General features: G+C 33.1%; 1 protein-coding gene across 10 annotated transcripts in view; it reads right to left on the minus strand.

Moving 5' to 3' along the window:
- The window catches only part of LOC123694735 (protein tramtrack, beta isoform), a 437,925-nt gene that overhangs the window by 116,454 nt on the left and 294,367 nt on the right, over positions 1-27,104 (minus strand). Inside the window, exon 5 of one of the 10 annotated variants that reach the window (XM_045640257.1) lies at positions 2,249-2,523. The exons of 8 other annotated variants lie outside the window; for them this stretch is intronic. In XM_045640257.1, the coding sequence (XP_045496213.1) occupies positions 2,264-2,523 (260 nt within the window). In that variant the 3' untranslated portion in view covers positions 2,249-2,263. Of the gene's footprint in view, positions 1-2,248; positions 2,524-24,993; positions 25,251-27,104 lie in introns of those variants that run through there. One more of the 10 variants, XM_045640271.1, reaches the window with a different exon arrangement.

The following is a 27,104-nucleotide window of genomic DNA, read 5'->3' on the forward strand; positions in this document are numbered from 1 at the left end:
TACGTAATTATAGAAGCTGTACAGCCTTTGTGCGATTGGGTCGCGCAGACCCACCGCTTTCTCAAGGGATCCTTTGGATTTTTCCCTTTTTTAAAATAATATCTGAAATTGTTGTAGAGAAGCAGAGGATTCCCATTTCTTGATGTAACAAACATTGCTCTCTCTGGAAATGAACATATCGAACGATTTTATTGGAGGTTTTTTTTTTATTTCCTTTCTCTATTTTATTTAAATTGATTCGGAACTTCAAAATATGTTCGCACAGTACTAGAATAATTAAACAACCGGTAAAAAACAATTTAATAATATGTAAACAAATAAAAACCCAAAAGAAAATATTAATTATTTTATTTTTATTTTTTATATAATATATAAAAGTAGGTTTAAAGTAACACTGGACAATCAATGGTCGTTGTTTGACCACGGAATATAAATTTGGGCATTAAAATTAATGGTTATGAACGACCTCTTTATAGTTAAGGACATCGTCAGTAGTGTACAGAGCGGCTTTACACCTCAGGTGTCGCTTCCTGCAATACCACCTGGTCTTAACAGTACCATCACTGTGTTTCTTGGTGAAGTGTACTGTGTACACGTGCCCATTGTAAAAAAGGATTCTTCTACCGTTCTCGCGAGTCAAGAATGTTACTGGAATAGATATATTATGTTGTATTTGATTTTACGCGAGTATTTAGAAATTAAAGGTTTTAACGTTTTAATATTCAGAAATTGAAAAGAACAATTATAGTCTCATTTATAATTATTCAAACAAAACATTTTAATTGGGAGCATCTTTTTACCATATTATGACTAGCACGAGAAAGTGACGTCATTTGTGACGGTTTGGTTTTCATTTGTCTGCCACGTGATCATGGATCGTTTTTGTTTTTATAATGACATCATCGTACGTAATTATAGCAGCTTTACAGCCTCTGTACGATTGGGTCGCGCAGACCCACCGCTTTCTCATGGGATCCTTTGTTTTACTTGCTTTTTTAAAATAATATCTGAAACCATTGTAAAGAAGCAGTGGATTCCCATATCTTGATGTAACAAACATTGCTGTCTCTGGAAAAGAACATATTGAATGATTTTATTGGGAATTTTTTTTATTACCATTCTGTATTTTTTTAAATTGATTCGGAATTTCACACAGTACAAGAATAATTAAACATTCGGTAAAAGGACAATTTAGTAATATACAAACAAATAAAAAATCAAAAGAAAATATTAAATATTTATTAGCGCAACCTTACAAATAAATTATAATTAAATGACCCTATTTATGAATGATACAAAATATAATAAAAGCTTAAATAATAGTACTTTATTCGACGTGTAGGCGGTGTCCTAAAATAGATACATCATACAGTACATTCTGTTAAACACATTCACGTACCAACCTTAATGGCGGCTCTACATTAGCACACCCCGGACACTCCATACAAAATTATCGTTTTGACAGTCACACTTTAGAGACTGCAAATGTGTGTGTTAACGCTATATGGTTGGCACATTTGTGACTAGCGTAAAAAAAATCGCGTTTTATGCGCTGATGAAAAACGCGAATACCGTGCTCCTTAAACAGCACAATATCTAACCATTTTCTACGAAAAACGATAATCACAAATCCAAAATAATAAAATTACTTTAAGTCAATTTGATTAATGTTGTCAATCTTCGTTGCGTATCGTCCTTGCAGACAAATACGGACCATTTTCAGGCTGATCATGCGGGGTGAAGTAATTGTTTAATTTTGGCGGGAGGTGGAGAGTGTCCGTTCTGTAGCGATTAGCTACTATTATGTATTCTGTGACATTAGTGCCGTGAAGCTTGGCGAACGTGAATGTTTACCTACGCGTTGTTCACGCGCGTTCGTAGTACGATAAAATTAAGCCAAAAATTGACCATTAATGCAATAATTCGTGTAGTTTTGACAGTTATTCCTTGACATGTCTAGATGATCATATCGAAGGTCAAGGGTGGGTGAGCTGACGGTGTAGAAAGGGGGTCAAAGGACAGTTTTGATCACGGTGAATTTCTTTATTATCTATACATATTCCTAGTAAAAACGTAACAAGTCAAAACTATACACTGAACATATTAAAAAAAAATACTTGGGGTGATCTACAATCCAGTCTGTACGTAGGTCCCGGCTAAATTAAAAAAAGCACTGCATGAAATTATTTCTTTTGCATGAACAGGTTGGGTCAACATAGCTATATCATCACGCTACGACCAATAGGAACGGAGCGGGTAAAACCTAGTACACATTAAGATTCGTATGGGGTTCATAGACAGGGTCATGGTTATGGGAGCCTCTAACTTTGTACAATTCGTCGTCAAGGGTGTGAAGCAGGGCTCTACAGCCGCGCGCGTTGTGTGTAGAACAGTGCCAGCATCTCTTATCCACGCCACCCACCATGATCTGCCGCTTTGTGGAGTACTTGTAGCCGTTTAGCAGGATGAGCCGGTTGCCACGTCGCGATTCTATGAACTGCAGCAATGGGGCGAAACGTCGTGCTGAAAACCGAATTCATTTATTTACTTGTATACTATATTAGCAAATAGAGGCAAAATAATAGCAATTTCAGCTGTTCTCTAAATTGCCCCTGCAAGCCTTTACACATCACAATTAATTGCCCCTGCAGCAGGTAGGTGAGTAGGTAGCCGGTTTTAATTTGCAGAGCGCTGATTTGTGCCAGCAAATAATTTGCATTAAAATTTGTTGACAGATTACAATCTTGCGAGTTAGATTATAATCTAAGGGTGCTTTTCCACCAGAGATCTGTAAGGGAAATGTGTCTTTATTTCTTCCTGCATGTTATTGTGATTACCTGAAAAAGAAAAACAATTTTACCTTTTCATATATTTGACTTTAAATATATATATCTAAATATAAAATAGTGCCATTACTTTTTTTCATCAATTTAAATCGATTCGGGAAGAAATTATTCGTTATTATATATTAAATTCGTTGTCTATGAATACAAGTAAAATAAGTTTGTTTCCAATTAAAAAAAAAACAATTTATTTACAATTTTAAAAATAAACTCTTATAAAATATTAATGGAGTAATAACACTTAACTTATTTACCTATTGTTACCAGTAAATACATTTAAATTTGTATCTAATTAGTGGTACCTAGATCTAATATGTACAAGAAAAGATCTGTATACAAGAAAATTATTTAAGTAATTCACACTAAAAGAGAAAACTCTAAACATAACAAATTTGTTTCACATGTGATTATTTCACCAAATTTCTTAAAATAACTCACAATATTTATTTATATAAGTATAGTTGATATTGTTTCTTTTAACCACTCCTATTCATAAACAATTTTGTTCACATGTGATACATTATTCCATTAATTTTCTTAAAAAAAACACATAGTTTTCTTGTTGATTTGATTTGTTCCATTCCTTATCATGCGTAGTCTTATCATCACTTGTAGAAAGTTCAAATTCTTTGCAACATATTATCCTTATTATATTCCCTCGTACTAGGATGAAAATGTTTGTCTTTCACTTTAACGATATCATTGCCAATACTATAGATGACAGCTGTACACCACCGTTTGGTACAACACCACCTGACCTTACCACCATTGTCCCCACGTTTATAGAACTTCTGACCACGGTAGAGGACTTGCTGCTTCCCCTTGGCGCCTATTTGGAACTCCGCTGCAAGGATATTGTATATTAGCTTGTGTTTTTGTTAGAGTGGCCGTACACGGGCAGCTCGAGCAGTTAACGGCTGAGCGACGTAATGGGACGGCTCGAGCGGTCGGCGTCAACTGCTCGAGTGGTCGGTTGTTGGCTGTTCCAGCCGTCGCTACCAACCGCTCGAGACGTTGATTTTTCTGACTAGTCGAGTCATTGATTTTCACGGGGGAGATAGCCGTCGACGACTCTGCACGAGCATCTGCTCGGCACGAGCTGTCGGTGTATGCCTCACCACCGCTCGCGAGCCGTCAACGGCACGGTGGAATTTCGTCATGCAGTTGACGGCTTGAAGCGGTCGCGACTGCTCGAGCAGTCTGTGTACGGCGATGAATGAAAGTCTGTAGTTCACCGCGCGGTCGCGGCTTCAAGCCGTCGGTCTCAACTGCTTGATGTGGTCCGTGACGGCCGCCCTTAAACTCTCAGTTGTTTTATGAAAATGGAAATATTAATCGGTATGAAGAGATCTAACAAATGTGGATGAATTATCTCATTAGACTCAAGCAATTTACAAAACTTATACAGGGTTACTTGTAAAACACCAGCAACCTCGCAGGACAAGATGGCTAACATCATAAGTAACAACATTTGTTCTACGACTTTTGATAATTTTATTTTCATACAAAAATAAATATTCATTTAATTTTCCGCTTGAATATTATAAACTCTACGCGCATCCCAAAAATAACGTAAACAAGAAGCGAACGAGAGGGGGAAGGGGGCGTCACGTCGTCATTTTGATAATGAATAGAACATAGACTTACAATTAATGTTAGGAGAGTACCTCTACAATAAAAGCTCAAAAAATCATTTAAAAATAATTTATTGCGTTATGCCAATAGTCGTAGAACAAATGTTGTTACTTATGATGTTAGCTATCTTGTTCTGCGAGGTTGCTGGTGTTTTACAAGTAACCCTGTAGAATTTGTCTAAGACCTTATTTAAGTGAAGGCCGTACATTTCACCATGATTTGACTGTACATTAATAAGCTTTTATTAAGGACATTTATGAAACAACAATATTTTAGGTCAATAAAAAACTCAGTATATTTAGCAATACTTACACCCATTTTATTTCACAAACAGTTATTTGATCTGACTCCATACATTAAGCATACATATATGTAGCAATACACACATATATATATACATATATTCACAACCCCTTTATTGGTTTATTCAAAAGCACAAAGAAGATTTTTTTTCTAACCCTATATCCTATCCTAATACGAGACGACCAATAAATAAAATCTTACGGTCAATTGATATAACCACTCATACTAAGACATACACACACACACATACGCGCGTATACACACACACTCTCAATACTCAAAATGGCAGGTTAAGTTAAAAATATTTTTTATGTAACACGATGAAAGAGAAGAGGTTCAATTCAGCATATGTAATTTTTTTTTGAAACAAATAACGAAAATTTTTATTTTTCTTATTTTTAATTTACTTTATCTTAAACACGATGAATTTATTTCAATTACCCGTGACATGATTTAGTTCCTAGAACTAAATTCTAGTCAGAATTAAAGTTTAATATACACGCCATCCCTAATATAATATGTCGGGGGTTGGTGGTTATGCTCCAAGAAGGTTTTCGTAAATTTCCTCCCATCGACGCTGATCATGAAACGAGCCCTACAATTCCATCCCTTAGTGCAACTCCAGACCTGGTTCTTGGGAGTGATCCTGTGACAGTAGAACGTATATCCGTTGATGATAGCCAGCTCTTTGCCGTCCATCTTCTTAACAAATTGCAGGTTCACTGCAGGCGAAATACGACTTTAGTGCCGAAATTCATTCATTATTGATAGTTTTAATATTAACCTTGGTAATAGCCAAAATCCTAAGTAAGTGTACATGTCATAGTTATCAAATAGTGATTATAGGTATCTTTATAATCAACACATGTCGAAGAAATACTACCTTAATGAAAATGGTTGTCTACAAGCTAATGAGTAAAAAGACAGTGCCCGTTACCTGTTTTGAATTAAAAAGCTGTTAACCTCGTTAGGTAAATATCTTTTAAAAGGTTTTCCGTTATATTTAAAGGTGAGGAAAATAGGAAAAATAAAATTATCTGCAGAGAAAAATATACAGTAGGTATGTTTAATATAAAAAAACCATGTTATCTTAGTTTTGAATGAAAAAAAAAAGATTATACCTACCTACGTAAAACTTTTATTTATTAAACTTACAGTCATTTTTCGTAATTCAATTTTATTTATTTTCAGTTGAATGTGTATATTAAATTGACATTGATTTAATTTAAAGTAAAAGTAAAAACAATCAGAAACCGTATATAATTTTTACAACATTATATATCTAATTTATTTACAATATAAGTTAATTAAGTAATTTATTGCAATAACAATTTAATAACGCATTGTCTAATACAAAAACAGGGGATTAGTCCCCATGATATTCAAAGTGTCAATCTCAGGATTAAATAATGGAAAATCATTATAGCCCTAAGAAATAAATAGGAAAACTTGAGACTTTTCAAGGGACACCCGGATAGAAAGAAGTTCTATGAGAGAGAGAGACAAGCAGAGAAACACGCGCACGTTGCACGGCTTACAACTATAGTGTAATGTCGTTACAATTTTTGGTTTTAATTCCGTCTAGCCCCCTTTCGCAACGCACGATAAGGAACTTCGTTCCAATTAGTCTATTAATTTACATACGTACAAAAATGCCTTGGTTGATAGCGTATTTGGGCGCCACGTGTATATGGTAGAAGTTAGGTCGTAATATGACATGATCGTAAGTGTATGTGAACCGAGCCTTACATTTAGGCCCATATGTACACCTCCATATAGTTCTAAGGTCACTTTCAGCTGCTGCATAGAAGGTAAACCCGTCGACTATAGCCACTTGTTTCCCGTTATTTTTTTGAAAGAAGAGCACTGAAAATTAGTGAAACTTTAGCTATATGTCATTTTAAGTATATTTGGGTATCAACAAAGTTGAAAATATTTACTCCCAGGCGCTCAATGGATATTTAATTAAATGGAATATTTACTTTTGGTATATTGTTATCTCTTGGTGGAATTTTTTAAATTTTGGATTTTTTGAATAAAATAAAACTTCAACATTTTCCACACATAGTCTTAATGTTACCTCCGTGACAGTGCTATTTTTTTTTAGAAATCTACAAAACAGAACTCATAGCAACTGCGGTCGTACGGTATGAGTTTTACATCGCGCTATAAGAATAAATACAAGATTATTTTCGATTCCGACATTTATTGTAATTGTAAGTTATAGGTATCATAATTACTTTAGAACCTAAAATTATATTATTTGTAACTTGTAGTCAGTACAGGGAATGGGATCGTGACATTGTGAATAGTGATAATATATTTCCAAATTTAAGGTTTTGTAAGGAAAGGGTTAAAGAAAAGATTGCACATGAAAAGATGAAAATAAATTTTGAATTCATATAACAACGTAACTAAACAAACAACTTAAAATACCTTAAGACAATCAGTTTAACCTTTATTACCTTTAGTAACATAAAAATGTGTCAACTAGTCTTATTTTTCAGAAAATTGAACAGAATAAAAAATAATTAATCATGATTGTGTTCATCCAAAAACCCTACTATTCTATTTCCGATTGTAATGACAAACGCACGGCAGCCATTTCGTTTGACACACCGCCATCTTGTTTTTAAGTTTCTTTCGTACTGTCTCGTAAATATATGATTGCCGTATCGTACTCGAAACCCCCGTTTTGTTGTTTTGAAGATACCATCTGTAAATTATTAATAAAATATCTATAATATATTAATAAAATAAAAGTTAAAAAAATATCTGTGTTTCATATCTCAAATCTGTAACCATTGAATAGTTTTGAGAAGATTTTGTATATAGATTACCTATTGATTTATCTTAGAAGTAAGTACCTAGATAAGGTAACTTTTTGTTCAATATAGTACGTATATAAATCTTAACAACTGCATCTATTTGATCTATTTCAGTACGAAGTTCTAGGACCGGACGGCTTAAAACTCATTCGGTATCTAATGTACATATAAGTTCGTCTAAGTAGGTATCTTATACTATAGAATTTATACATAATAACATTCTTATTATTTATGTTTTTTCACCGTTCAAAACTTTAAACTTTCCCTGTACAAATATATCAAAACCAAAATCAGCTATCGGATCAGCTGTTCTCTAGGTATATTTTTATTTTATTACTCTTTAATATAGATAAGATATAGTGAGACAAACGTACAGATTTTTATATAACTATAGACATTAAGAAACAACTCCATATTTATTTTTTAGTAATAAAAAAATACATTTAAAATAAATTGATAGATATAATTTGCGACAATTTTCATAAAATGCACATGCGCACAGGGTTATCTAAATAAATAATTGAGTGTTATTAGTTATATTAATATATTCATTTAAAACAATTGAAAATGATTATGTTCATTGTTTCTCTTGATCACTGCATTAAGGACTGTGAAGAATGTCGCTGAGCATCCCGTACCGCGTTTGGAACAGCGCCATCCATGGAATTCCGAAAAACAATGTCTCGCGGCCGTTTTTTGCCATTATTTCCACTGCAAACAAATATTTTAAACTTTTCCTATGTAGGTATGCCAAATACGCTTGTATGTTCTTATAGCTTGATATTAGCTTTTAGGAATAAAGACAAGGTGTGTGGATATCAATGATTTATTTAAAACTTATGATTAAAATTTTATATTTACATAAAACAAAAATAAGTCTCCTAATAAAATTGTGTTTTGGTGTGTAACATTTTCAATAATAGGTGTTATAATTATTTTTAAATGCCTAGAAAGTTGCATAATTAACGAAAAAAAAAACACAGATACCTATAAAATTTGCCACAAAGTTATCTATTAAAGTAATATATAGGTGACCAAAAAGGGAATTAAAGGCTAGGTTATTTCAAATGAATACCTATAAAAGTTTTTACAGGTGTGTAGGTACATTTCTTTAGTTTTCAAATAAAAATTAATGTTTAAACTTAAATCAATTGGCGTGCACACGGTTTCAATATTTCCATATTTTATTAGCGAAACAAAAAGCGACACTCACAAGTCAAAATAATTTTATAAAACTACTTGGAATATATTTTTTAAAATTTTTAACTAACAGATAAGCAGAAGATATACTTAGGTACCTACAAAAGTTATTCAAATCGCTATTATTATTTCTAATTATGACTACAATTTTAAATAACATTCCTATGGAAAGATCCATTGTGATGCGCATTCAACTTCACTTCGAAATTAAAAAAAAATAGATGGGTTATGGTAAAAATGTGACATACGTATGACAATAGCCGGGATTGCAAAAGCAATTGCAGCAATTGCTGCGCGAAGCAGTTCGGTCAGCGCGGACCTGGCTCGGCTGAGAACAACGCGTGAGCCGCCATTTTGCTCACCCGAGGTCCATACTGACCGAAGTACTTCGCGCGGAAAATGCTTCGTGAGGCTGCTCGCTCTGTATCGTATAGGAGGTATCAACGTTGACAAGAGAGAATTTTAGTATAGTTGGTTCTTTGATATGCTGTTCCTCTTGCTATTTCGGTTATAGTCCGGCCTGTCTGTCTGGCCGCAGTGGTTGCGTTTATTTGTGCGCATCTTAAGTATCTGCACAGGAAAATATCCTTAATTTAAAGTCATTTTTTAACGCGTAATTTTTAATCTTTTGCCTTTAGATAGATCCATCAGACATACATTTTTTATTGCAAGACGTTTTTTTCGTTGTTAAATAGGTGCCAGACGCAATTTTTATTTCAAAATAATTAAAATATCATCGAAATAAGTGAAATTCCGTCAACATGGAATATAAAACGTCTTTTTTTAAAACGTTGGTAGCTCCCGTACTTTACTGCTTATTTTATTTGACAACGCGAGCGATATAAATTTATAAATTTAAATTTATAGAGAATATAAAAAATTCGATCACGAGGCGGGACTAAAACCCGCATCCTTTCACGCCAATCCGGGGCGGATGCCTGACCAACTCGGCCACCCGTGACCCGCCAGAGAATTTATTCTATTCTTTCAGTTTTATGTGACTAAGGGATATACCGCGCGCCATCTATTGAGATGATTAGCAACCATCTCAACCAATACGAAACACTTTTCAGTGAATACAATATCGTAACGATGGAACACTTTTTTTAACGCGAGTGATATTCTAGTAGTGATTATGTAATGCTCCCATCTTAACTATCTTTTTGTCGATCGTGATCAGCGACGCATTGCATCCTCTTATACGTCCCTTACAGCGCCATCTGCTTCTGTCATTATTGGAATAGTGCAATGAATAGCAATTCCCTCCAAAAAGTAATACCTGACGGCCGTTCTTCTTCAATATTTCCACTGAAAAAGAATATTTTTATCAATATAGCATTACATAATATATAGAGAGACATAGCTAAAGACTGACGTGCAGAAATAATTGTTTTATTAAAAACGAATCATTATTATTCAATTTATTGACCTTTGTTTTAAAAGTACATTTAAAATATGTGACTAGTGAAGTTTCACCATATACTTAAATTCACGAAAACATGGAATAAAATTATTATTTGTTCCATGTTTACGTTTTTACCTTTCATTAGATATTAACTTTTTTTCTTCATTCAGTAAAATTAATGGGATAAAACGTTGGTATGGGAATAAGGCCATTCGAAAATGAAACAAAAAGCATGTCTCAAAAACTTGTATTATAAACAATTCAGATGTTTTATTTATCATTCACAATATTATAAAAAATACTTAAAAACAAAACTTGAAGAAAATAATGCAAGATTAGGCTAAGTATGTGGAACCATGTCACTTTACATTTATTAAAAATTATAAAACGTTTAAGTGCAGTTTACATATGCGTGTTCGTTATTCGCTTCGCTTACCGCGTCGCATTACGCACGAATGTGTAAACGCACCATTACAATGTTGACGAGGTTGTCACATGGTTTCTCTTTTTTTCAGTCAGTGATTGTGTATTCCTCTCACTTTAAGTATCATTTCGTTGCTCGTAATGAGTGACGCGTTACAGCCCTTCATACGTTGCCTGCAGCGCCATCTTTGCTTTTCACCGTATGTGTAATGTAAGCCAAAGCGATTATTTTGATATTGCAACTCTAGATGACCCTTATCCGATTCTAATATGAAACAATCTGAAAAATATAACGTTATTTTGTTAGTTTAGTACTTTTTAAAGAAAATCATGTTAATTAAATCACTTATAGCTAAAGAAATACAATAATAGCATAACAATGAGTTTTAAACAAATATAGGAAAGGTAAGGTTAAAAAATTTACTAGGACAAAAAGAAATATTTATTAAGGAATTATAATATTATTAAAAAGATATGTAATCACACGAATATCAATTTTAATTCTATAAAAAATAGCGTTCTTAAAGTTAAAAAATCTGCCAGAACTAATTCTAAAATAACAAATATCCATCAAGTATTCTTCTTTGAATTCTAAAGCTTATACAATTACAAGTTACAACCTAACAAATTTTTCAATACAATTCCTTGAAAATGTGTTTTTAAGCAAATTTTTATATTAAATGCTAAAAATTTAGAAAGCTATCTGTAACCTACCTTATAAACAAGTTCAAACTTAAAGTTCTATAATATATTTGTACTCGTTCATTAAATACATTAAACATTAATGATATTAAAAATACCAATAGGGTTATACGTAAAACATTAAATTAAATTTAATACACTTAATCAAAATGTTACTTTACCATTATTGCCTATTTCAACTTGTGGTTCAACCACAAATATCTTAGGTAAATAGAATCTAAATTAATATTAATTTTTTATCAACGTTTTCCGTCCATTTTTGAAAATCTTTATACCCAAGTGTTCATTTTTCTTTGTACGAAACATTTGCAACATAAATAAAACATTCAGAATTGAATTTTGGAAGTAAAATTTCACATCTTTTGTTACATAAAATGGATCGAAGTTACTACAATAACTGGCTTGTTTCTATGAGAGTGAGAGAGACAGACAGAGAAACACGCGCACGCCTCACGGCTTACAACTATACAACTATAGCAAAAGGTGTCGTTATAATTTTGGGCCTTGGTTCCGTCTAGCCCCCTTTCGCAACGCGATACGGAACTTCGTTCTAATATTTGTTAAATTATATTTCTGCCTGATGGTTATGCTCATTCCCCAGTGAAGTTATGGAGTTATCCAGAGTCACAATAAAGGATCTACAGCCACTCTCCCACTGGGTACAGACCCATTTCTCTTCATCTTCAGAACTGTCGCAAAGTCTGTACTTATACCCTTCGTAGCGGATCATCTTTTCCATGGGATTTATGATTATCAGTTTTTCTATAAAAAAATATATTAATGTTCAATAATGGTTTATGGTAATTTATATTTTATTTTTAAAGTAAAGGAAATTACAATGAAAGTCTGACGAGTAACTTTTACCACGGTTGTGACAAAGAAATTTTAATTTATTGAAGTGTAATCGTAAATCGGAATGGATTTGAAATATGATTAATATAAAAAAAAAAACAAGTCATATGAACGTGAATAGGTCAAATAATGCAAATAAAAATAATGAACATTTTATTGGGTATGAAATGAAATTAAATAAATTGATTTTTACAATTCATATACGACAATACGTGACAAGACAATACGTATAGAATGAGAAAATATACTTTAAACAAAAATTCAAAGGACTTCAAAGTCATCAAATATTAAAAATACGAATACTTCCCACGACCTATCTACAAGAGCCACGCCTTCTTTTACGAGTATACTCCTTAGTTTATAATATTCTGTAATTCTAAAGCGCGTCACACACGGTGAAGATACTATAATATTTTATGTTAAGAGGGGTTAGGCGGTCAGCGAAAATTCAGCTATTCGGGCCTGAGGTAAGCGGTGAGGGGGTCCGCGTTTAGTATGGAATCAACGTGCTCCAAACTAAAAATCGTAAGCGCCATTCACATTTTTATCAAAAAGTGAATGAAAATATTTAGTATTTTCTAAATCTAAAACAGTCACGAAATCGACAAGGTAAATACCTATGTATTTGTGATTTTATACGAATTATTATCGTAAAATACGGTTGTAATGAGCATTTATATGATATTTTAGAGGTAACTTCAGGATTTTTTTTATCGAGCAAAATGTTTCCAATCGTGTTTTGGAAACAGTCATCCCATCACACATATGTAATACATATTAGAAATTCCAGTGCGAAAAAACTTCAATATTTTCAATTATAGCTCATAGAAAACAGTCCATTTTGCCGTGTTCACCTACTAAGGCCCCTTAAGATTCTCTAATATAAAACGTTATAGTATCTTAAGATATCCGGTATCAGCGTTCTGACCATCATTTTTCTTTTTGTCATTGCGTACTAAGACCCCTGTAGAACCGCCATCCTGTTACAAATGACCCACAAAATGTCGGGTCATTTGTAACAGGATGGCGGTTGCGGTGCAACACAGCCTTAAGGGTGCTTTTCCATCAGAGATGTGCGAAGATGCGTTGTATTTGTAAATAACCAATAGTATCGCTTCCACCAGAGCTGTGCTGGTGCATGCGAGGTAAAGTGGAAACGCAGCCTAATGATTTCCTCGCACATTTCTGGTGGAAACGCAGCCTAATGATTATGTGCCGTCTGTAAAACGATATCGCCGTAGTAGGTCATAACTTTGCCCAGACATTTGTCGTTTTTCTTCACACAAATCCATCGCTTCCGAGGACCGCTCTCAAAATATAAATTGTGTCTGTATTTGCCTATTATAAGCACAGGGTTCCCGCGTATTGATGTGGAATAGGTAATTTCTGAAATCAGACACGATTAAATTTTAAACTTGCATTTCTGGTAAATGAAGAATTCGTTTATAACTTTTAATAGATGGATCGTTCGATCAATCGTTTTGGAAACTATTCTTTTTTTTGGGTTACATAGCATGTAACTCAAAAATAGCAGCCATCGGGTTGAATCTGCTCCTTAATTGAATGACTAGCGCGTTCATGAACGTAGAGTGAACAGGTACCTTCTAGGGAAGCGCGTTTCATCTTAGACCACATCTCAGCTAAACATCAGGCGAGATTGTGGTCAAGCGCTTCCCTATTCCCAATAAAAAAAAATGACGACATTTAATTGAATGACTAAAGAACAACTCGTCAAGTTGTTGAATGTATCATTAAACATCATTACCGAACGTCATTTAGCGTAGTTGTTGGTTTGGATAAGGGGATGGGTTAGGTATTGTATGTGTTTTTTTTAATACATAGAAATAGAAATTAAGTGGTACACAATTATTTCGATAGGCTATTCGATAGGACAGAAAAGAAGTGCTTTTAATCACGGACCCAACGTCCTGGTATGTTTTGAAACAACATGCTTTCAACATACTTTTTATTTATGGAAACAGCAGTAAATATGGCTATTTTTCATTATATATAAGGAATGAAGCGGTTGACTAGATAATATCTTCGCATATATCCATTTAAACAAGATAGGTTAAAACTTAAATCTAAAACTTAATCGTAATAAACTAACACACTATCTATCACGAACATATACACACTATCTATAACGCACAACATGGAATATATCTTTATTACTTTAAACTGTAGTACCTAATTAAAGTTTGCAATATAATTAAAAGATTTTTAAATGACTAGAGTTTGATTTCAATACAACTGTGCAAGTCTGGTGAACAATGTCTTGAAGAAGTATTAATTCTTATGTTGGAAAGGGATGGCGCTAGGCGACCTGTACCTCTGTCATTTTTCCACACTCAAATGAATACTGCTTTAAGACATCATGGTGATGAAAATTTTGTGGTCGTCGTCGTTGATAGGGTGACCGAATCCTTAGCGAAACGTCATACGCTTATGTCAATTAGTATCGATAGCGGATTGTATTCCTTAGCTTTTTGCCATTTGTCTCTGCCCTCAGGTCGGTTATATGATTCAGTGATTGTGTTCACCAATTCTACAGAATAGACTTTTGCCTTTCGTCTTTACTTTCATTTTACACTGTGTCGTGTATCTTCCCGCACAGTTCCATCTTACTATGGGTCCATTAAGTTCTTTTACTTTGTTAAACCGATATCCATCTACAATAAGAATAGGTTTCTTTCTTTGTGACATCTCAAAAAATAAACCTGTAACGAAATTATTTATATTTATACCTTCTGATCTTGGTTTTTTAATGGTTATAATATATCAGGGAAAGGTTAAAATTATGTAATTTTAAACTAAATTTTTTTCGATTCATATTTTTATTTATCAAGGCGGGTCTACGCTACGAACCGAACACAAGCGAAGCATAAGCGGAACCGTTCTCGGCTTCGTCGTGTAAGTTGTCTCGGCTTGTAAGTTGGTCCACACTAGACGAATTGTGTTCGGCTCGTGCTCCGCTCGTGCTCGGCTCTCCAAGCGTAGACGCAGCTTCATGCTAAGAATTTTGGTTTCTAACTACTAAATTTTATTTATTTTAACACACTGTTACATATACAGGATCACATCCATGACTTATGTACATACAATAGAGCCTTCGCATTTCATATTATATCTATACATTCCTACAGATTTATTGTTTTTTGTTAATTTAACATTGTACAGAATACAGCCGGTAACACATTCACTTAGGGCTGATTTTTCAATCCTTGGTTAAAACTTATACGTTGAATAACGCATTAAACTATCATTTCAAAAATATATTCTAATTATTCTTGCATTTGAAAGTTTACAGGTGACATTTTAATATTATCATCTAACGGCCTTACTAATAAAAAGTTAAACAATGGATTTTCTACCATTTTATACAATAGCTGTGTCCTGCTCTTGTCACATGAAACGTCAATCATAAAAACAAGACAGGTTATTGCAATGTCTAATCCATTGCATAGCGAATGGGTAACATTTTATTAGTAAGGCCGTAATACTTTAATGGACGGATAAATTTTAACCAAGGATTGAAAAATCAGCCCTTAATAATTAAATACATGTTATTAATTCAATTATTGTATTCACTAATTTTAATCACTAGATCTTCATCTTATTTTATTCTTTCTTCAGACAATCCCATTTAATTACAGGCCGTTTAGCATCTTTAGCTTTAAACCTATGCCCCTCCACAATTAAAATAGGTTTTCCTCTTTGTGACGTTGTACACATAACGAATTCTGTAACTAAATAATTATTTTATGAATATCTAAGTTTAGTGTTAAATTTAAGAGGGAAAAGAAGTTAAAAAAAGGGCTTAATTTTAAAACTTAAATATAATAAATATATTGTAGTATACGTACGAAAGGGTATATCGGCAACGGCAACAGAACCAGATATTGAAGAAGGAAATTGTTTCGTTTAAGAGCTAGCGCGCAAGAGCAACTTTTGTCTCCACAACTATTTTGTCTCTCCCATCAACTCTATGGGCTAGTAAGAAAATGCGCGCACGTAGAGACGCAACTTCCTATAGAGTTGATGGTCTCTTGCGCGCTAGGTCTTAGCTTTGCATGATAACCGTTTCCACCCGCGGCTTCGTTCACTTTGCTTAAAATCTTATAAATTATAAACTAAAGCCTTCCGTATCACTCTATACATGTATTTAAAAAAATCGCATGAACATCTGTTGCGTAGATTTAAGCATACATGGGAACGGACAGACAGCGACAACAGCTTTTTATAATAATATGTAGTTTTATAAGGATCATAAATTATGTTTATTGATTATTATTAATATGATGGAAGAATAAATTAAATAATGAAGAAGTTTCGAAACTGCAGAGATTTATTTTTATTTGATCACATTGTTATTTATGTAATAGAAACTGGGAACACATACAAACAAATTATGCAACACATCTTGTTTTAGAATTTACTCATAAATAATATGACACACTCTTACACTCAAGCTTAAAAGAGGAGAAAAAAAGAAAAAGTAAAAGATACACTTATACAACCACAAGCAAATATTATAAGTAGAAAGGTGTCGATAGGCTAAAACGGCATCTTGAAATGTGGCTAATTGGCCAGCATTGACTTTAGTTATCTCTTCGTTCACAATAGTTGAATCATGCCATCTTACTTTGAGTTAGTGTGCAGTATTTGAAGACAGAATATTTTGTTGGTAACTACTTTTTACAATAAAATACTTTTTACTTATTTCATTGACTGTTAAATTCCGTGATTGTGCTTACCCATAACTAAGATTATTCTGTGGTTATGCGTTTTCAATTTCATCTTGCAGTGTGTTGTATGTGTCTTCGTACAATACCATGGTACTATGGGACCTTTACCATCTTTGCCTTTGTAAAACGCATGCCCACCTACAATTAAAATAGGTTTTCCTCTTTGTGACGTTGTATAAGCGAGATCTGTAACGATATTAAATAATATGGTATTAATTCTTTATGATGGCATTGTTGTTAGATATTTGTATAGAAAGGGAGAGAAAAATAATAGAATACAAAATTATTTTTATTCATTTCTATATTTTCTAGATTGCACATATTATATAACTTTAATAGATTCATTTATTAGGTATTTTTTAATATACTTTGTAATGTTGAAACAATAATATTAAATTAAAAAAGTTATACAGTGTCCCACTGTTGGTATACTAAGCTCAAAGGAGCTGCAACCCGCCCAACTTTGTTAACAGCACGTGACCTATCGTTTAAGATTATGTTTTCATAGACAAATTGCGAAGCGGTATTTGCCGGCTGCGCGAAGCTAGAGGAGAAAACATGGATTTTCAGGGAAAACGTAGCAAAAATTTTTGAAGTGAAAACTTCTTTAGCGGCGTTGGGTATAAAATCTTAAACTCGCGTCAGGACACGTGGCCTGATCGAATAAGCGTAAGACGGATGTTTTTTTTTTTAGCCCTTATATTCCATGCGTAAGACGGATACCATTCCAAAATATCAACATGCTGAACGTTAATAATCAAGTTTTCACTTCTGCCAGCACTCCCGGAGTGCAACCCGTCTTTTTTTATGTAATTTTGTTGTTTAAGTATTTTTTACGTGATCAGTGTATGCAAAACTACAAGTCCCTTCGCGCTTAGTATCTATACCAATAGTGGGACACCCTGTATAGGTATATTAAGGTCGCCTAAAAATGTCCGACCGGCGCGCGGCGCTGTATAAAACACAGCAATGTTTTAAGTCTATTATCTATTAGAGAACTCTGCCTAATATGCTTGCTAACCGAGTTTAGCTACGGACACTTTTTGCCCGTTAGACTAGTTTATTAGGTACATACATTGTACATTGTATTTTTTTTTAATATAATATTTTTACGTATGTTACTACTTACTTATACAATGTAATACTAAGTGTAAATTAAATGTAAGGTAAGTAATTCAAGAAAAGTTTACGCACATTATTTAAGAATAACTCATATTGTATACCTAAATGTTAAACTAAAATGGAAAAAAACTCGGTTTTTCATTCAGTGATTATGTTCATGAATTGCCATCACATTTTTTTCGTTTTTCGTAATCAATATCATTTTACATTGAAATATATGTTTTTTCATACAAAACCAGGTAATAACGGGTCCTTCATTACCTTTAACTTTGTAAAATCTATAACCATTAACTATTAAAATAGATTTTCCTGCTTTCGTCGTTTTAAAAAATAGATCTGTAATGAAATAAATTATATTATTAGCTTATGATTCTTTTTTTTTGTTCCTTAGGTTATATTAAAAACGCTTTATTATATTATTCTTAGTTATGTTTATTAATGTGTCTAACAATTATTACTTACCTTCATACCATTGAGGTATTATTACTAGGTACGTATAGAGAGGACACCACGAACAAAATCTGTGCGCCAAGCGCGGCCGGCGGCGTGAGTCAGTGAGTGAGTCATACACTCTGTAGATATTCTGCCTCTTATTACTTATAATTTAAAACCAAAAACCAATCAATACAACAAATAAATATTGTTTATCTTATAAAAAAAATATGAATAAACTTATCAATTAAAACCAATCAATGTAAGGTTTGAGACGATTGACTCTAACTGGTGTTACAAATAGTCTAGTAGCGATGTCCTCTCTAGTACGTAGTACATAGTAACTCAATGTTTCGTACATCTAATATCTTATTAAATAGGCATATTATCATGACTTTCTTATGCATGTAAAAAAGTAGACGATAGCCAATTTAACACTTTTTAAGCTAAATTTTCATATGTACCTAAGGATTTTATATGATTTTAACTGACTGATACGCTAATCAGAACACATCCACAAGTTATGGAACCAGCTATAAACTATATTATTGTGAAACCGCTGCATACAAGGTAGTCGGGAAAATCGACATCACACACCACACCACACAAGTACTGACTGGTCACGGTGGATTCACCTTCTACTTGAACAGATTCAAGCTGAAGGAGGATCCGTCGTGTCTATGTCAGCCTGGAGTTGAGGAGACGGTTCCTCACCTGTTACTCGAGTGCCCAATTTTTGCAAGCAATAGATATGCTGTTGAGCAAAAATTGGGAATGGCGATGACGGGTGAGAATCTACCTTCCGCCCTGGGCGGGGGATAAGTGTAGGGATGCGTTCCTACAATATTGTAGACATATTGTAGTCGTAGTCAACAAAAGAAATAGTGTGTGATATTAGTTTTAGCTCTTTTACTGTGATATAGGATTAAGTTGAGTGTTTTTGTGCCGTCTTTTATTGAATTGGTTATAATAATTTTGATTTAAATTTTATAGTATTTTTAAGCAATTATTTAGTCATTTTATTGTAATTTATACCAGTATTTTTTTATTTTATTTTGTATTTTACCAGTATTTTATATTGTATTTTAAAATTATTTGTGCAAAAAAATAAATAAAAATAAAAACAAAAAATGTCTCTGGACTATAATCCAGAGGTGGCGCGAACACCCTGTGATGACGGGTGCCTTATTAAAAAAAAAAAATGTGAAACCAGTAACGAAGAAAAGCTTTTTATTTCTGAAGCGGTGATTACATTATAATTTGCTTACATCTACCGTGTTTGCTTAAACTGCAACTACTTAAAAAAAATACAAACCAAATAAAGAAATTAAAACAAATTAGACGACTATTGTAAAAATCAGTAAATCAATGATAGGTATGAACTAACAATACACAGACAAATTTTGTGACAAACAATAATCTTAATGGTTATGTTCATTCTTAACGACGAGGATTTCATTCGCTATTGTGATAACAGTGACTTTGCATCCATGTCGCTTTTTCACACACGTCCACCGAGTTCGCATGCCCCTTTTATCTGCGCAGTTGAATCTGTACTTACCCATTATCATTACGCCGTTCCCACTTTGCGTTTTTTCGAATACCAGCTCTGGAAACAACACGTGTTTAGGTGGTAAATGTTAAAATAATTATGTAATGACGATTCGAAAGTGCTACTAAATAGTAGTCTAATTGAATAAATGAATGTTTGAGTTTGAGTTTGAGTTTGAACATCTCACAATAAAGCATGATTTACGCTATACCACGCCGGGGACGGGCCGTGTGGGACATACACATCTTATATTTTATTTAATAATAGCATTGTATAAACAACATGGTTCCATAAAAAAGTAAAAACAAAAAACAAATTAGGTGACAATTACGAGCCTTAAAGAATATAAAAAGAACAGGACCTTAATGCGCACCTTGAGGAACACCCGATATAATACTATGGGACGAAGCATAAAATAGCAAAACGAGAAAGAAGAAAGAAACGAGAAGCATTAACGAGAACAAAAAATAGACGTACTCTTTGATACAAATTTATTCCACTTCAAGAACAATGATAAGAGTGCATATTTACATAATTTTTGGAACAAGATAATATGATGTGAGACTCTATCAAAAGCTTCCCTTAAGGCAGCGCAAATAGTTTGTTCATTCGATTTGTAATGTAATAAAATAAAATAATTTTAATGATTATGTTCATTCTTAACGAGGACGACTTCATTCGCTATTGTGATAATAGTGACTTTGCATCCATGTCGCTTTTTCACACACATCCAACGAGATTGGATACCATTATTATCCACGCAGTTTAATCTGTACTTGCCAATTATCATTACACCGTTGCCACTTTGCGTTTTATCAAATATCAGCTCTGAAAACAACATGACGTGAAAAAACAATCTTGCAGTAAAGCGTGATTTACGATATACCGTGCCGGAGACGGGCCGTTGTACATAGGTACACATCTAATATTTTATTTAATGATAGTATTTAATAATAGCATTTATAATACATGGTTTCATACAAAAATTAAAATAAAATTAGGTGACAATTTCGAGGCTTAAAGAACAGGACCTAAATGCGAACCTTGAGGAACACCCGATATAATATTATGGGACGAAGCATAAAAGACATTAACGAGATGATTAGATTTAGGTTTAAAGACTTTATTACTCATAAGAACAGTTTGTTCACTTAAAATGAGTTACATGCTATCTTAAATTAAATTAACTTATTTCTCTAGTTTTAGTTAATATCATGTAATATTTATACAAAATAAGCATAAATTCTACTGTACTATTCTAAATTACAGTAAATGTGATTTTTAAGTAATTTTTTAAATACATTTAGACTTTCACAATTTTTTAACTTGTTTGGCAATTTATTAAACATTTGTGCTCCTTCAAAGAGTATGGTTTTTTCCCGTAGTTAGTTCGAGTCGAGGCGTCTTTCCAAACTATACAAGGCCAGCACGCAACGGTGTGAAACTAATCACGTATAGTTTGGAAATAACTTTTTTACAAAGTTCTTCCAATCTATACAACAGCAGTACGCAAATACTCGCTGCATATTTACATAATTTTGGAGCAAGATAATGAGAGCAAAATAGTGAGATTCTATTCAAAGCTTTAAAGACAGCGCAAATAGTTTCAACTTGTTTATTCGACTTGTTATGTTATAAATAATAATTTTAATGGTTGTGTTCATTCCTAGTGAGGACGATTTCATTCGAAATTGTGATAATAGTGACTTTGCAGCCAAAAGGTTTCTTCACACACGTCCACCGAGATCGGATGCCATTACTATCCACGCGGTTGAATCTGTATTCGCCTATTATCATCACGCTATTGCCACGTTGCGTTTTTTTGAATATCAGCTCTGAAAACATCCTTAGTGTTGCATTAACATAGTCCATAATTGATATGTCCTTATATTTTAACTGACAAAGCTGAACGGAACTTATCTAGAAGTCGTGATAGTGGCTCTATGTATAATCACTAATATGATATGATTAGCAGTTGCTTTTTATGTATTGGTTATTACAGGTATAGGAACATTTTATTATCACTTCTTAAACATTGATTCTTTATAACAGTTATGGCAAACAACCAGTTATCTTTTTTTACCATTTTTATAAGAATATTTGGACTCATTGACTAACTTTAGTGAACACTTGTATGTTTTACAAAATATATTAACATAACCTATTTTTAAGCAACAAAATTATTCAAATTAAAAGCAGAAATGAAAAATCAATTTTTATTTTATTCTATCCGCCATTGAAAATAAATAGTAATTAAATTTACTCATGCACAAAGTTGGTATCAAATAAAAACAAATATATATTATTACACATTTTATTAATAATTTATCATTTCAAATGCTACGAGGAAGATATTTACATAATTCAACGTCAGATTTTTGTGAGACATACTATTAAATATCTATTATCTATACATGATTCTTTACATACTTACCTTATCAATATTCGTATTCTCAGAGGTTATATTAATATCAGGCCCGTCTTTACAACGGGGCGCTATGGGCATAGAATATATACTCTAATGCATATTTGGGCAAGACTCCAAGGCAACGATCATAGGGCCCCCCTAAAGCTAAACTATAGCCAGTATTTACCAACGAAACTCTTTTCGGGTACGCTAGCAGTTCTATTAAACATTATGTATATTCAATTTAAATGCAATGTATGTCATGCTTCGTATAGAAATAGAAGGAAAACTAAATTAATTACAAATAATTGGGAGGTTTTTTCAACAATTTTTAATACTTTGAATTCAATGTAATATATAGATAGTTAATTGTATATTTATAAATCTTTGTAATAATGTAATAGATTCATTTAGTCTGTAAACAATTTATCTCTCTTCTGTAAAACAAACGCCATAGTAAGGCTCTATATTATATTCTTAATTATGTTTAAATTGAAATTTTCAATGTATAGAGAATCGCATATAAAAGTCGATCTTATAAATTAAGTGAAAACAAAAAGGTTGTATAATCGCATATATCCTTAATCGTTGCTTTATATGTTGGTTATAATAATTATTATAACAGGTGCAGGAAGATATTTGTCACTACTTAAACATAAATTCTATTGGCCAGGCCAACTAGAGGCCCGTCTACTCTGTGTCCAGGGCCCCCAGCAGGGTGAATACCGCCCTGGTGATTATGATTATTATTCAATGAAATTATTTCATTTTCATACGTGTGCAAGTTCGCTTTACATCCTTGCTTGAACTGTCGACAGTACCATCTGGATTTCAAGCCGTAACTTCTGTGTTTGTAGAAGGTAAACCCGTTCATGTATAATATCTTTGCGCCTCTTTCTGATTGCATGTACCGCGGCCCTGGATGTAATTTGTTTGTTAATTAAGTTTCTAATTGGTATAGTTACATACATTTTTAAATAAAAAGTTGATTTTTATAATATTATAATTTTATACAATTTGTTATTACATATTTTATAAAGATGGAAAAGATTACATAAATTTACATCCTCAGGAACTTACTTTAGGTATTTATTTCCTAATTAAACATAAAAATACGTTTGCTCTAGTATCATGTAATAATGATTAATATGTTATGTGATTAAATAATTTGACTTCCCAATATTAGGTACTATTAATAATTATTAGTCAATAATTTTGTCTGATCAATACATACGTGAACAACAGGGACAGCATGAGATTGAAACTTATCTAATTTTAAATGTTGATAAATATAAATGTCAATAGCGTTTCTAAAGTTCCATTTATTTAATTTTATTTCGCAAGCAAATTTAAAGATTTTTAGATGTTTCTTGTTTCTCTCAATTTACTCTCTTTTTGTTGTCAGTATTTTGAAAATTCTTGTTTTGATAATGACATATCCCGTTTTTTCCTGCATTGACATGCAGCGCCATTTCTTATCACTTAACATTTTCGTTTTTTTTTTAATTGAAACATAAATTAATTAAAAAAAAATTTTTATTTATTTAAAAAATTTTACTCTCAACATGTCGCATTATGGATATACCGTCACATCATGGGGTAAAGCGACGATTTTGTATCTTTGAATCTTGCCAAAGAAGTTTCACTTCTGACACGTGTGTTCGGCACAGTCGCTCTTTTTTCTTTTGATCGTTACGTTTTCTCATATTTAATTGGTAGGGGGCCTATCTAATTGAACCGCTTTTTAATCTGCCATGGCTTTGCCTCGATTTTGTTGTATTATTTCCTCTCTCGTTGGTTTTCTGTTTTGCTTTGGGAGATCGATGTCTGAAATTATCCATATGTCATATCAATATGTCCATAAGTAGCCAAATATATGTATGTAAAATATACAACAGAGATTTGGTGGTAATAGTGTGTCATAAATATAATGTTAAGATAAGAGGTGTAATATTAAATTTACATTTATAATTATACAGGAAAAGGTTCAATATCAATTAATAAGAAAAATCCACTGAATTAAAAAAACAAAACCGTCACTTACCTATAAACTCAGTATCTCCTAAATACTTGAGAGGATCTGAAACAAAAAACAATAATTGCAGGTACCAATTTTAAAATCTTCATAAAACTATAGTGCCATTACCAAGTGAAAAGTAAAATAAACTGATTATATTTAAATTTTCGGGTAACTAAATAAAACAAATCTATTGAAAACGCCCTTCATATAATATTACATGGTAATTTCCTCGGTGAATTCTAAAGCCCACGTATTTTATTTATTTATTTATTAGACCCACATTACAGTCAGTTACAAATACAAGATAGATCTTACACTAAGTTACACCAATTCATGCCATTCATTTTAAAGAAGAGCCAGTAAATTTCGGACCAAATACCATAATCTTAAAATTAACCTTAATCTAAAAATTCTTGATTTGACTTAAATAAGAAATAAGTTAAACTGAATTAATTAATTAAAATGTTAATTGTAATGTAATTAATAAAAAATTACAATTGTAATTATTTTACAAAATTTCTAAAACATCAAACAATTTATGTTTCTTCCGTTTTACACATTAATTTATACATTTTCGGAACGTAATTCTTAGGGAAATGTGTATGTTGGCCAGACATGGCCATGACTTGGTCGTTTACAGTGACGACGGAAGCGTTGCAGCCACGCCATTGGTGCGTGGAACAGCGCCATCTTGTTTTTCCCACCCGCTTTATTCCGTAGTACGTGTAGTCACAGAGCTTTAGCAGACGCGTACCGGTCCTCGATCTTACGAATTGTACTGAAAGTAAACTTGAAATTAGATATGGTTCTTATTCTGCGTAAGTAAATAGTAATCTTTGGTAATTATTGTAAATGTAGACTGTCTGTCTGTTACCCTTTTTGACCAGAATGGTTGAAATATGTTTATATTTTGAAACAGTGATAACGACTGCAAGAATAAATAACGAAAATAATAAATAAAAAGGATAAATAAACGAGTAAATAACAACAAAAATGTTTTTTTTTAATCTCACTATTCACAGGTAATTACGCATATTATTTACGCATAAATTTTAAAGTATCTAGGTATTATAACGCATTAGAAAGTAGGACAGTATAAGATGCAAAAAATTCTATAAATATGAAGTATTACAAGTACATACATACCTATCACGTTATATTTTAAGGTAAAAATACAGTTGTGTAAACTACATACGATAATAATATACTTTTAGTATATCAAAAGAAATACATTTTTTTTTACACACAACAGCAAATTTAAAAAAAATTGAATTCTCACTTCATTGAACACAAACATTAATATACTCAGTAATGAACTTATCTTGTTTTTCTGAATAATTATAAGGATTTATAAAATAAATTACATCATGAGTTTGGTAGACGGAGTGGAGTTGGACGAAAAAACAATGCTTATCCAGGATATTATATTAGTAAGGCCATTTGTCATTTCTCCCGGTAGTTGTATCGCTAGACGGCGTTGTTGTATACGCAACATAACCCAACGAAATCGAGATGGTAATAGCTGGGTCCACACCGGACGATCCACCGCGATCCAATCGCGCGCGGCAGGCGCGCGATCCAAAGATGCGGGCGGTGTGGTCGTGCCGCGCGCGATCCATGCACGCGTTTTGCCGCGCGCGATCCCTACCTCGTGCGATCCGTCAGCGGGCGGTTTTTGTACCCGCTTCAAAGGTGCCTCAGTTGCGTGATGCGCGTGGTGTGGACGGTTGTGTTTTGGTTCGCGCGATCCACCTCACCTCAGAAAGTCATGGATATCTCGGAAAGTCGCCGTCTGATACCGTTGTACAAAAAATTTCCATGTTTATGGGATCCCAAGGATTCGAATTACACAAATAGAGGTGTCAGGGATGATGCATGGCGTCATATTTCTTGCGAAATGGGGAAGTCGGTCGAAAATCCGAAGAAAATATAATTTGTATCATTCTTTCTTAGCTTGTTATCCAATAATGAACACAATATCTCAAATTGATTAGCATTCATTCTTGCAAAATTGTGTTCCACTTCATCTGAAACTAACTCTGTGTACAGCTGAGTCCCAGATTCCAATCGATTTTTGTAAAGTTGTTTCACCCGAATCCGTCGATTTCTTTTTTTTGATTTTTTTCGCAAACATTTCAGTATAATAAAAGTTACTGCTGCAACGGCAAGACGCCGCCGTTGTACGTGTGACTCCATATCGTACAAGAGTTAGACTGGCTGAATCACGGATCGCCTTAGGATCACTTGGAGCGCATATTTTGGATCGCAAGTTTTTAAAGTGGATCGGCCTAACATGATCCACGATCCATGCTCCGCGATCCTGGATCGCGGATCGCGGGATCACTGGATCGTCCGGTGTGGACCCAGCTATATATCCATACTAATATTATAAATGCGAAAGTAACTCTGTCTGTCTGTCTTTTTCTCAATCACGCCTAAACTACTGAACCGATTTGCATGAAATTTGGTATGGAGATATTTTGATACCCGAGAAAGGACATAGGCTACCTTTTATTGCGAAATATGTACCACGGGTGAAGCCGGGGCGGACCACTAGTTTATTATATAATTATAAACCCAACCGAAACTATACTATTATACTCCAAGTCAGGGGTTCCCAATCTTTTTCAGC

Source organism: Colias croceus, chromosome 10, assembly GCF_905220415.1.
Source record: "Colias croceus chromosome 10, ilColCroc2.1".
NCBI lineage: Eukaryota > Metazoa > Arthropoda > Insecta > Lepidoptera > Pieridae > Colias > Colias croceus.